At 34.7% G+C, this 13645-nt stretch overlaps 1 protein-coding gene across 1 annotated transcript in view; it reads left to right on the plus strand.

The window, feature by feature from the left end:
• Positions 1-2814: 2814 nt before the first annotated feature.
• Positions 2815-13645, plus strand: part of TMPRSS15 (transmembrane serine protease 15) — a 56688-nt gene continuing 45857 nt past the window's right edge. Inside the window, exons 1-4 of the mRNA XM_027886023.1 lie at positions 2815-2959; positions 5193-5323; positions 5615-5682; positions 6508-6552. Coding sequence (XP_027741824.1) covers positions 2815-2959; positions 5193-5323; positions 5615-5682; positions 6508-6552 — 389 coding nt within the window. The remainder of the gene's footprint in view (positions 2960-5192; positions 5324-5614; positions 5683-6507; positions 6553-13645) is intronic.

Below are 13645 nucleotides of genomic sequence, written 5' to 3' on the forward strand. Positions count from 1 at the left end.
AATTATCGATATTAAGTAAGTTGTGATGTTTCTCTAGTGTTTAATAAATTGAATATTTGCCTTTGTACCATTTAAAGTATTTTAAAATCATGTTATATTGTTTTATCATATAGTTCACAAATGATGTCATAAAACTAGAGTTTAGAAAATAACATGCAACTGATTTCATTAGTTTCCTATTTGCAATTTGTTTGCCAGTAGAACTGAATAATCTGGTTTGTTATTTTTAATTTTAAATTATTTCCTACAGTGATGAATTTCTTCACTACAGGCTGTTCATGACCTGTGAATACTCACAACTTGCAGTAGATGGTAGTAGTTTGATAGTAACAGTGGTTAATGCTCCATCTGCTGCTGATTGGATCATACCATTTTATCAGTTTAGACATGGAGCAAGCCAACCAAATCCAACTTGCAAGGGTCCTATTAATTCATATAGGAAATTAAAGTGAAAAAATAAACTTTAGACTTATGATAAAGATAAAAAAATATAAAACTAAGCCTGCAGAAGAAGAATTTACAGGAAGACAAGTAATTAAGGAGGAATAAAAGTAGAAACAAGTGAAGTCCACGGCTAGAGGGAAGTTTGCTGTTACAGGATGTAATTGTCATTAAGAGGCATAGAAACCACCTGGCAGAAACCTCATCATGTTCAGCCAAGTTCCAGAAGTGCAAAGTCTGGAATCTGAGACAGAATAACCCGATACAGCAGTACTGGCTGGGGCTGACATGCTGATTGGAGTGTCTCATTGCTGCCTTCAGATACCTAAGGGATGACTGAAGAGAAGACAGAGCTGGACTCCTCTCAGAATTGCTAAGTGAGAGCCCGAGAGGCAATGAACACAAATTGCAGCAACTGATACACAGTGAAATGCCAGGGGCGGGGGGCAGGCAGGAATCACTATGCAGGTAGTCAGTGCTGGCACAGGTAGTTTTTCCATAGTGTTTGTGTGGTCTTCCACCTTGAAGGTATTCAGAATTGCCTGGACATGGTCCTGAGCAGCCTGATCTAATTTGACTTGAGCAGGAGGTTGGACCAGATGACTGTCAAAGCACAGACTGCTTTGCTTCTGTAACTCCTGGTTGATGGTAAATCGGGATTGGCACACTGCGGAAGTCTGTCCCCCTCATTTTGAAGGTTTACAAATGAAATGTGAAATTATGGGTTCTTATACTCTTTTAGAACCAGCTCATACTAGTACAGGTTACAAACAAATTAATGAAAGATCTCACTTTTACTTACTATCAGCTAAGTATTCAGCTCTTGCCTATTAATTATTGCTACCATGACTTTATTGCCAGCTAAAATTGTTTAGCCAGTGAGTTCATTTGCAGGAGTCCCAACTCCAGCCTGAGAGTATCCATGTCCTCGGCCAGACTGTAATCAATGTGTGTGAACTGTAAATGGCCACAGATTTACTTCTCCATTTAATCATTTCACCATTAGGGCATAAATTCAGAATTTAAATTGCAGTGTCATCTTTGGGTAATAGTTTTTATGTTTTACTGTTGGTATACTATGTCAATTATACAAACAGTTAAATTATGCAAAAAATGACAGAAGAGTCCAAAGTCCATCTGCACAAAACTCTTCAGATTTGTGGTAAAAAAGGTCAGATTAGAAAAAAAACAGGAATAAACTGGTATTGTTTCATGCAGCACAGACAATTGCAGTGAGTTAACCTTTGCTGGCTGCCAGATGCCCACCCAGCCACCCAGTTTAGTTTCAAGACTTTCTAATTTCTTCCCAATTTATATTATCTCCATTTCTGTCAGTTTACACATGGCAAGAGCTTCTTTCCTCAGACAAGTCTTGTCTTTGACTCGGACAAGTGTCCCTCTCCATTAACAGGCAGGAATATGGCTGGTTTGCTCAAAATCTCTAGTACCAAAAGGAGAGCTGAGGAAATTTGTGTCATAAATCTGGACTTGGGACCTCTGATCTGGAGTCAACATCAGTAGCTCACAGAGCACAAAACATACAATCAGTATGACTTTATTTTTCTGGAGCTCAAAAGTTTTGATAGATCAAATTTATAACCAAATGTTTTGGACTGTTTGGTACACTGCCTGTTTAATTTAATATAGCTTTATTAAAGACGCAGAACTGCCCATCCACAAAGCTTTAACTTCGTCAAGGACTTGCATCCCATGGCACATTTATGCCTGGCAAGAATATACAAAGCAAGCATGCATTTCATAATGTCTTCTCTGGTTCTCTCTCCAGCTAAGTGGTCAAAGAACCATGCCTTACACAGATTAAAATTTGTGCTGCTGAATTACTGTTCAGTGATGAACATGTTGCTGAAATATGGCACATTACCAAACAACTCATTTCCCACCATTTCCTATAAAAAAGAAATTACTTTTAAAGGGACTTTTTAACCAGAATAACGAAAGGTATAGTTTTCACTGTTGTCTTCATAATTGCACTTGTGAAAAATTAAGAAAAAAAAACTGTACAAGCAGTAAATCTGACAGCAGTATTTAATATTGTCACTTAAAAGTATCAAATGACAAGAAATAGTGCAAATCCAGTGACCAACCTTACATTTCTGTGGTTTTGCCTGTTCTTTTATCTGAGGCAAATCTTCAATGCTTTCTTTCTGAAGGGTGTTTTTTTTTCTTCATATTTACATATCTTGTGCACAAATATGACTGCTTGGGAATGTTGTAAAAACCTATGTCAACGAAGTTTTATGGTGTAATTAATTTATGAGCGTATCCTATAAATATCTGTTCATGTGGATTATTGCCCTCCTTTTCAGGCTGTCTTTTGTCAGTCCTTAATTCACACAAACTTTAAAGACAGAAATGAAGCAGAAAAAATCGTCTGATAAGAAATATGTTCCTGTTAGTAACTACGAGATTTTGTTTGCTTCTCTGATGGCAGTTTTTGTGTGTGTTAGTGTTGGACTGCTTGTAATTTCTTGGTTATCGATCCGGGAGCTGGAACGGGGTGAGTAGCCAACCTTTAGCTAATTACCTTCAGGAGTTCCTCAGAAGACATTCAGACTGTGAAGTCAGTGGTGTTTCCATCGTAATTATGTTTCTTATTTCATGCTATGCTTTTAATGCTGGTGAGGAAGAAGTGGTGTTTTAGGGGGTTTATGTGTGTTTTCCTCCTGTCCTCCCCTGAAGATTAATTGTCAACAAAACAGGGGAAAAAAACGAGTACTTGAATCCTGTTCTGAAGCCATAGAAAATAATTTTCATGGTTTAGGCTTTGGGAGAGGTCCCTGAAATGCAATCCAGGCTATAAAGCTTTGGTAATTCAACCATATTTATGAATTAGAGAAAGTAATATAGAAAATTTTGAATATTTGGATTTTCTCTCCATGTATGAGGTTTGAATCAGAAGACATTGATAATCCATTGAAGTCCTTAGGTATTCTCTGTCTCTTGGCATCTTTTCATTTTCATTTAAAAATATATATTTTTAAAGTAATTTATTAGTTTATTAGCTGCCAACCTTACATATAATTAACATAATCTAATTTCTAATCTTTAGCTAACGCTCAGAATGTGATAGAATGAAGTTACCGACTGTCAAAGTAAACGAAATTAAAATGTTGATACAGAAGGATTTTCAAATGGAACTGAAATTTTGGTTAAAAGATCTTGTGGATATATGTTAACTGTGCCCTGGTAAGGTCTCACCTGCAGTACTGTGTTCAGTTCAGGGCTCCATAGGGAGCTCCTGGAGAGAGTATCATAGTGACCTTTGTAGCTGAAAAAATATTCTGCTACATTGAAGTTTTTGGTGCTTCCATTAACCAGAAGTCCATACTATTTTATACTGAAGCCCATAAGGACTAAACTTTCTATGTGTATTAAAAAAAAAAAAAAAAAAAAAAAAAAAAAAAAAAAAAAAAAAAAAAAAAAAAAAAAAAAAAAAAAAAAAAAAAAAAAAAAAAAAAAAAAAAAAACCAACGAAATTGTTTTGTTAGAATATCATGTTTATTTCTCTAGTTGCTATTCTTTTTCTTTACAGATTTTAAAAGTTGTTCCCTCTACTCACTTTCTTACCCTCTTACCAGAATGCTATCAAATTCCAGGAATTTAAAATGGTATATTATTGCATCTAGAAACAGGTTTTAAATTAATGGCTTTGGTTTTAAAAGATGAATAGGCAAGAATTTATTCATTTACAAATAATAATTATAAAACATTTTTTAAAAAATATGTTTGACACATCTAATAAAAAGGGCCTTTACTATTTAGAGACATCTGCTAAACAGACTTGCAACTGTTGTAAGGATAAATGGCCTTCAAAGAAGCTCAGAGCAGTCTGCTGTTGGTAGTTGATATTAAATTGGTGTCACTGAGGTTTGTTTCCATCAAAAGCTGTTAACTGTAGTATTTACTGCTTATCTGCTTTTGTCTTAAAACTTGTTTGGGGTTTTAATTCCTTCAAACAACCTGAAAATACTGTTGGAATTGTAACTGGTAAGTAAAAGGCATTTCCTATCTGTCAATAATACAGGTTAATACCACATCAATACAGATCTTTTCTGAAAATTTCTAGTGTTTTATGCAGAAAGGAAATGTTTTTAATGTGTAATAAATTTTTTTATGAATACCTCATATGCAGTAAAATATTAAAATCTAGAATAAATTTGCAGTAAGGACCAGTTATCTAGTTTCCTTACAAATCCTCCCAGAAATTCCTGTATGTACTGGTAAGAGGTTTGGGTCAAAAATGGTTTAGCTGGTATGACACTGGTTATTCCAGTGCTGTCATCAAAAACAGCAAACACATATAAAAAGTGCATAGTGCTAATACTGAAAGTGTGAGGCAGTAATTCATGATATTTTTTAATCCAGAACACATGAAAACCTCATAATTCACTATTATTCTTCCCATGTATCTTTGTCGCTTTTTTTAGACATAATTGACATACCATCATCCCCTTTATCCATTCACAGTGTTGCTGAAGAACAGCATTTGAAACAGAATTTAAAGTAATGGGAACCAAAGACAAATAATATTTCTAATAAATAAGTTTACAGTTGTAACTATTGTAAACATTGAAAAATGTCTTTTTTGAAATCAGCACTAGGAAAAACATCTGTGATTGCAAAGCAAAATGAAAATCTAGAAGTCATCTGTGTGGAATAAAATCTAATGCAATTTTTTCAATTTATTTCCTTATAATTCAAAACACTGAATTTTATTTTTAATTATCTAGCTGAAGCAGATTTGAATGCTCATGGCTACGTAGGAATATTTAAAATAATCTCTGGAACATCATTCATTCCTGCCCTGCAAAACAGTTCTTCAGCTGATTTCAAAGTCCTTGCCTTTGATGTTGAACAATTGGTAAGAACCTGTAGGTCTCCTTTTAATTCAATAGTATCTGTAGATACATTAATTCCCTAACATGAGCTGCTGTTGATGGCTTTTTCCTCTCTCCAAAAAGAGTTATTGCACGTCCTAAGCCTGGTCTAAACTCAGTATATTCCTTATCTGGGAAAATCGGTGAATCGTCAAAGAAAAGCTTTGTTTCTGTAATCTAGGAAAAATGATTTAGTATTAAAACCATAAATATAGTGTTTGACTGGGTGTATTTTTAATTGCTGTATTGGTTCAAGATTTCTTCACTTCATATAGGTACAAAAGGTCTTACAAGAAAGTGATCTGAAGAACACATTTGAGAGATGTGAAATTTCCCAGTTCAAGTAGGTACAGCTTAATTAAACTTTGAAAATAAATTACTAAAGTTCTCTCTTAGCTGTTTCTCTCAGGAGAAACTTACCAATACCTTGTTTTTCAAGACACCCTTGGAAACATTCTATATTATTCTTTCCACATTTCACATCTTCCAGGTGCTACTCTGGGCAGTTTGACAGCAATGTGTTTCCTTGGGCAAACTTCCCTCTCAGACTCGTGTATGTCTGTGCCTTGACCCAACCAGTAAGGCTAAGCCCTAAGACCTACCCACAAAATTTTTATATTTTAAAGAACTGCTAAATTATTTTTTTTTCCAAGATGCTGTGTTTGCAGGGTTCCTGCTCCTTGAAGAAATTTCAGGTTAGAGGTCTGCTGGCATAAGCTGAGATGTATAGTGATACACTCATGTGTCCCTATGGACACAGATCCACTTAACTCATATTCCTGAGGTTGTTAGCAAGTGGGACTGTCATTTGGCACCAGGCAAAGCTGCACCCTGTGTGTCCTAAAGATTCCATAAAATATGTACAGTAAGAACTGCTTCATTAAGTAAAGTTTGTTTTTGATCTCATTTTCAATCTCCTGTTATGTTGATTGTCCTACTGAAGGCCAACTGACAAAAAAGTCCCTCATTACAATGAGGTCTGTAGTGCTAATTCCATCTGCACTATTCTTAATAAGGTCCTGATTCAGCAAAACACGTGTAATACTGTCTCCTATTATGACAGAATTTCAGAACATGATTTCATCCTATCCGCATTATAAAATCAAGGAGAAACATGCTTTTGTATTTTGAGGTTTTTGTTTTTTGTTTTTTGGTTTTTTTTCTACAGGAAATCTGAAGATGGCCTGGAAAGATTCAAGAAGTCAGAGACTGGGTAATTGCATATGACAGAGTTTACTTAAAATATGGGCAGGAAACAATCATACTATTGATTTAGACAGTTCTGTGGACAGTGAATAGTTTAAAAAAAACAAACAAACATCCATTCAGACTGCATAAGGACCTCTAAAAAGAATGAAGCTCCAAGATAGATCTTTCCTTCAAAAACGTCCTTTAGTATTAGAAAAGAAAAAAAAAATAGTAATAGTCCCTGGGACTGTAGATTTAGAAAGAGAAATGGAAAAGTCACAGTCAAGTAGATAAGAAACTGTCTGGAAGGAAGAGGATATCAGTTTGTGCTGAGCTTGTTTGTGGAATGCTTCTTTAACTAGGGGGCAGATCTCATGTTATTACTACTAACTAAAGTTTTAAATAAAGGAAGGTCTGATGACACACTGTGATGGGCAAGAACTAAACAGAGGACAAAAGATTAGGATTCAAGCAGAACTGAAAGATCTTGAGAAATGAATGATATAATAAGCTGTCCCATGGGTAAGACCACAAAACCAATGTGCAGGTTACATAGCAACAGATGATGCAGTTCTGTGATAACAGGTGTGCTTGTGATATCTGTGTTTTCTTTAATACATAAAGTTGATAAATATGTAGAGGAGATAGTTTATTTGTAAGTAATGGGAATTAGATTTGAATTAGAGCCATCTTTTGATTGGAATAGTGAGGATATAATCATAATTAGGTGGAGTATGATCACTTCATGGAAAATTTTACACCTTTAAGGCAATGGAGTAAACAGTAGTAGGAGTAAGCCACTTCTGGATTTTTGTCCTTGTAAAGGTAGATCCAGTCAGCACAATTTGGTTTCTGCACACAAAAAGGGACCATTCTCATCAAAATTTGGCCATCAAAGAAGACATCTCTGAGCTTGTTGCTCAAGACTGTCTTTGTATGTGATGGGTTTTTAGTTTTCTCATCTGGTCAATTTAGATGCCTTTTTTAGGAGTAGACCAATTGTGCTAAAGAACAGTTTATTTCTTTCCATTGATGGAAATCCAGGTATCTGTACTGCAGATATCTGTATTTGACAATACCAATTCCAATCCTGTATCTTGACTCAAGAATCACAGAAGTCGCAAAAAATCTGATGTTAGTGTAAGTTGGATCTGGCTTGTAATACATCAGTAAGGATCTGCCTTCATTTCTGCCTTGAATAGTACTTTGCCTCAGAAATTATTTTCTTTTCATTTAGAAAGTGTTTACCCCTTTAGGCAGTCTGCTTGTTATTTCACCCATGAAGCTCCGCTGAGTCACAAGGATAGCAATAAAAGCTTTTGTTTGCTCAGCATGGCCTAGAGGTTATCAGAAATATGCAAGAAGAGGAGTTTCTCCACATATTGCAAACTACAAACTGTGCTCAGCAAAATGGCAGGATTAATCACTCCTTACAAAAAGCACTACTGAGTGAGTTGCAAACGGATAGTTATGAGTGCTTAAGAATAAAAACGTTTGCACCTAAGTTTAAGTAAAAGGAGAAAAACTTTGACAAGTATCATACTTCAGCATTACCTTACTCTAACTACAGATATAAAACTTCATAATAGTGTCCAGAAATGGATGAGAGGGAGCAAACAGAAAGCACTCTGGATAAAATTCAGGCCCCATAGAAGTTAAATGCAGCATAACAATGATTTCAAAATATCTCTGGTTTCATCCATTACTGTTTCCCTGTGAGAATCCAGGCAAAATCCAAGGCCTTTGCTTTATAGAAGGGATCACTTTTGCGACATGAATATATTATAGATATACAAATTTCAACACTTAAAAGTCATCATCAATATTTTAGGGCTAAATCTAGGAAACCTGTTGAACAACAATAAACCTACTTCTTTAGTTTTCTTCAAATTCAGCTCTGTTGCAGTTGATGTAAATGTTGTTTTGGTTTTTTCCCCCTGTGAAAATAAGTGCAGATAAAGAAAGAACAAATTTTCTCCAAGGTTCAAACCTACCAGATAATTAAGCAGTGTTTCTCTGTGTGTCATCCTTGCAATTCAATACCTAAAGACAATCTGAGTTTACAAATGGAACCAGAGTTAGAATGAAATATTGTCTAGATGATAAGTCATGTAGCAGATTTATTTTATTAGCTAGAATAACTAATGAACCTCTCTATTTTGTATNTGGAGAGAGTATCATAGTGACCTTTGTAGCTGAAAAAATATTCTGCTACATTGAAGTTTTTGGTGCTTCCATTAACCAGAAGTCCATACTATTTTATACTGAAGCCCATAAGGACTAAACTTTCTGTGTGTATTAAAAAAAAAAAAAAAAAAAAAACAAACAACGAAATTGTTTTGTCAGAATATCATGTTTATTTCTCTAGTTGCTATTCTTTTTCTTTACAGATTTTAAAAGTTGTTCCCTCTACTCACTTTCTTACCCTCTCACCAGAATGCTATCAAATTCCAGGAATTTAAAATGGTGTATTATTGCATCTAGAAACAGGTTTTAAATTAATGGCTTTGGTTTTAAAAGATGAATAAGCAAGAATTTATTCACTTACAAATAATAATTATAAAACATTTTTAAAAAAATATGTTTGACACATCTAATAAAAAGGGCCTTTACTATTTAGAGACATCTGCTAAACAGACTTGCAACTGTTGTAAGGATAAATGGCCTTCAAAGAAGCTCAAAGCAGTCTGCTGTTGGGAGTTAGTATTAAATTGGTGTCACTGAGGTTTGTTTCCATCAAAAGCTGTTAACTGTAGTATTTACTGCTTATCTGCTTTTGTCTTAAAACTTGTTTGGGGTTTTAATTCCTTCAAACAACCTGAAAATACTGTTGGAATTGTAACTGGTAAGTAAAAGGCATTTCATATCTGTCAATAATACAGGTTAATACCACATCAATACAGATCTTTTCTGAAAATTTCTAGTGTTTTATGCAGAAAAGAAATGTTTTTAATGTATAATAAATTTTTTTATGAATACCTCATATGCAGTAACATATTACAATCTAGAATAAATTTGCAGTAAGGACCAGTTATCTAGTTTCCTTACAAATCCTCCCAGAAATTCCTGTATGTACTGGTAAGAGGTTTGGGTCAAAAATGGTTTAGCTGGTATGACACTGGTTATTCCAGTGCTGTCATCAAAAACAGCAAACACATATAAAAAGTGCATAGTGCTAATACTGAAAGTGTGAGGCAGTAATTCATGATATTTTTTAATCCAGAACACATGAAAACCTCATAATTCACTATTATTCTTCCCATGTATCTTTGTTGCTTTTTTTAGACATAATTGACATACCATCATCCCCTTTATCCATTCGCAGTGTTGCTGAAGAACAGCATTTGAAACAGAATTTAAAGTAATGAGAACCAAAGACAAATAATACTTCTAATAAATAAGTTTACAGTTGTAACTATTGTAAACATTGAAAAATGTCTTTTTTGAAATCAGCACTAGGAAAAACATCTGTGATTGCAAAGCAGAATGAAAATCTAGAAGTCATCTGTGTGGAATAAAATCTAATGCAATTTTTTGAGTTTATTTCCTTATAATTCAAAACACTGAATTTTATTTTTAATTATCTAGCTGAAGCAGATTTGAATACTCATGGCTACGTAGGAATATTTAAAATAATCTCTGGAACATCATTCATTCCTGCCCTGCAAAACAGTTCATCAGCTGATTTCAAAGTCCTTGCCTTTGATGTTGAACAATTGGTAAGAACCTGTAGGTCTCCTTTTAATTCAAGAGTATCTGTAGATACATTAATTCCCTAACATGAGCTGCTGTTGATGGCTTTTTCCTCTCTCCAAAAAGAGTTATTTCACGTCCTAAGCCTGGTCTAAACTCAGTATATTCCTTATCTGGGAAAATCGGTGAATCATCAAAGAAAGGCTTTGTTTCTGTAATCTAGGAAAAATGATTTAGTATTAAAACCATAAATATAGTGTTTGACTGGGTGTATTTTTAATTGCCCTATTGGTTCAAGATTTCTTCACTTCATATAGGTACAAAAGGTCTTACAAGAAAGTGATCTGAAGAACACATTTGAGAGATGTGAAATTTCCCAGTTCAAGTAGGTAACAGCTTAATTAAACTTTGAAAATAAATTACTAAAATTCTCTCTTAGCTGTTTCTCTCAGGAGAAACTTACCAATACCTTGTTTTTCAAGACACCCTTGGAAACATTCTATATTATTCTTTCCACATTTCACATCTTCCAGGTGCTACTCTGGTCAGTTTGACAGCAGTGTGTTTCCTTGGGCAAACTTCCCTCTCAGACTCATGTATGTCTGTGCCTTGACCCAACCAGTAAGGCTAAGCCCTAAGACCTACCCACAAAATTTTTATATTTTAAAGAACTGCTAAATTATTTTTTTTTCCAAGATGCTGTGTTTCCAGGGTTCCTGCTCCTTGAAGAAATTTCAGGTTAAAGGTCTGCTGGCATAGGCTGAGATGTATAGTGATACGCTCATGTGTCCCTATGGACACAGATCCACTTAACTCATATTCCTGAGGTTGTTAGCAAGTGGGACTGTCATTTGGCACCAGGCAAAGCTGCACCCTGTGTGTCCTAAAGATTCCATAAAATATGTACAGTAAGAACTGCTTCATTAAGTAAAGTTTGTTTTTGATCTCATTTTCAATCTCCTGTTATGTTGATTGTCCTACTGAAGGCCAACTGACAAAAAAGTCCCTCACTACAATGAGGTCTGTAGTGCTAATTCCATCTGCACTATTCTTAATAAGGTCCTGATTCAGCAAAACACGTGTAATACTGTCTCCTATTATGGCAAAATTTCAGAACATGATTTCATCCTATCCACATTATAAAATCAAGGAGAAACATGCTTTTGTATTTTGAGGGTTTTGTTTGTTTGGTTTTTTTTTTTCCTACAGGAAATCTGAAGATGGCCTGGAAAGATTCAAGAAGTCAGAGACTGGGTAATTGCATATGACAGAGTTTACTTAAAATATGGGCAGGAAACAATCATACTATTGATTTAGACAGTTCTGTGGACAGTGAATAGTTTAAAAAAAACAAACAAACATCCATTCAGACTGCATAAGGACCTCTAAAAAGAATGAAGCTCCAAGATAGATCTTTCCTTCAAAAACGTCCTTTAGTATTAGAAAAGGAAAAAAAAAAATAGTAATAGTTCCTGGGACTGTAGATTTAGAAAGAGAAATGGAAAAGTCACAGTCAAGTAGATAAGAAACTGTCTGGAAGGAAGAGGATATCAGTTTGTGCTGAGCTTGCTTGTGGAATGCTTCTTTAACTAGGGGGCAGATCTCATGTTATTACTACTAACTAAAGTTTTAAATAAAGGAAGGTCTGATGACACACTGTGATGGGCAAGAACAAAACAGAGGACAAAAGATTAGGATTCAAGTGGAATTGAAAGATCTTGAGAAATGAATGATATAATAAGCTGTGTCATAGGTAAGACCACAAAATCAAAGTGCAGGTTACATGGCAACAGATGATGCAGTTCTGTGATAACAGGTGTGCTTGTGATATCAGTGTTTTCTTTAATACATAAAGTTGATAAATATGTAGAGGAGATAGTTTATTTGTAAGTAATGGGAATTAGATTTGAATTAGAGTGATCTTTTGATTGGAATAGTGAGGATATAATCATAATTAGGTGGAGTATGATCACTTCATGGAAAATTTTACACCTTTAAGGCAATGGAGTAAACAGTAGTAGGAGTAAGCCACTTCTGGATTTTTGTCCTTGTAAAGGTAGATCCAGTCAGCACAATTTGGTTTCTGCACACAATAAGGGACTATTCTCAACAAAATTTGGGCATCAAAGAAGACATCTCTGAGCTTGTTGCTCAAGATTGTCTTTGTATGTGATGGGTTTTTAGTTTTCTCATCTGGTCAATTTAGATGCCTTTTTTAGGAGTAGACCAATTGTGCTAAAGAACAGTTTATTTCTTTCCATCGATGGAAATCCAGGTATCTGTACTGCAAATATCTGTATTTGACAATACCAATTCCAATCCTGTATCTTGACGCAAGAATCACAGAAGTCACAAAAAATCTAATGTTAGTGTAAGTTGGATCTGGCTTTTAATACATCAGTAAGGATCTGCCTTCATTTCTGCCTTGAATAGTACTTTGCCTCAGAAATTATTTTCTTCTCATTTAGAAAGTGTTTACCCCTTTAGGCAGTCTGCTTGTTATTTCACCCATGAAGCTCCGCTGAGTCACAAGGATAGCAATAAAAGCTTTTGTTTGCTCAGCATGGCCTAGAGGTTATCAGAAATATGCAAGAAGAGGAGTTTTTCCACATATTGCAAACTACAAACTGTGCTCAGCAAAATGGCAGGATTAATCACTCCTTACAAAAAGCACTACTGAGTGAGTTGCAAACGGATAGTTATGAGTGCTTAAGAATAAAAACGTTTGCACCTAAGTTTAAGTAAAAGGAGAAAAACTTTGACAAGTATCATACTTCAGCATTACCTTACTCTAACTACAGATATAAAACTTCATAATAGTGTCCAGAAATGGATGAGAGGGAGCAAACAGAAAGCACTCTGGATAAAATTCAGGCCCCATAGAAGTTAAATGCAGCATAACAATGATTTCAAAATATCTCTGGTTTCATCCATTACTGTTTCCCTGTGAGAATCCAGGCAATAGTACAGGAGATCCTCAGAAATGTAGAATCCACAGATGGCCTTTGCTTTATAGAAGGGATCACTTTTGCGACATGAATATATTATACAATTTTCATAGATATACAAATTTCAACACTTAAAAGTCATCATCAATATTTTAGGGCTAAATCTAGGAAACCTGTTGAACAACAATAAACCTACTTCTTTAGTTTTCTTCAAATTCAGCTCTGTTGCAGCAGTTGATGTAAATGCTGTTTTGGTTTTTTTCCCCCTGTGAAAATAAGTGCAGATAAAGAAAGAACAAATTTTCTCCAAGGTTCAAACCTACCAGATAATTAAGCAGTGTTTCTCTGTGTGTCATCCTTGCAATTCAATACCTAAAGACAATCTGAGTTTACAAATGGAACCAGAGTTAGAATGAAATATTGTCTAGATGATAAGTCATGTAGCAGATTTATTTTATTAGCTAGAATAACTAATGA

Source organism: Empidonax traillii, unplaced genomic scaffold (genome assembly GCF_003031625.1).
Source record: "Empidonax traillii isolate 1590-97213 ecotype Southwest subspecies unplaced genomic scaffold, ASM303162v1 scaffold176:size2985712, whole genome shotgun sequence".
NCBI lineage: Eukaryota > Metazoa > Chordata > Aves > Passeriformes > Tyrannidae > Empidonax > Empidonax traillii.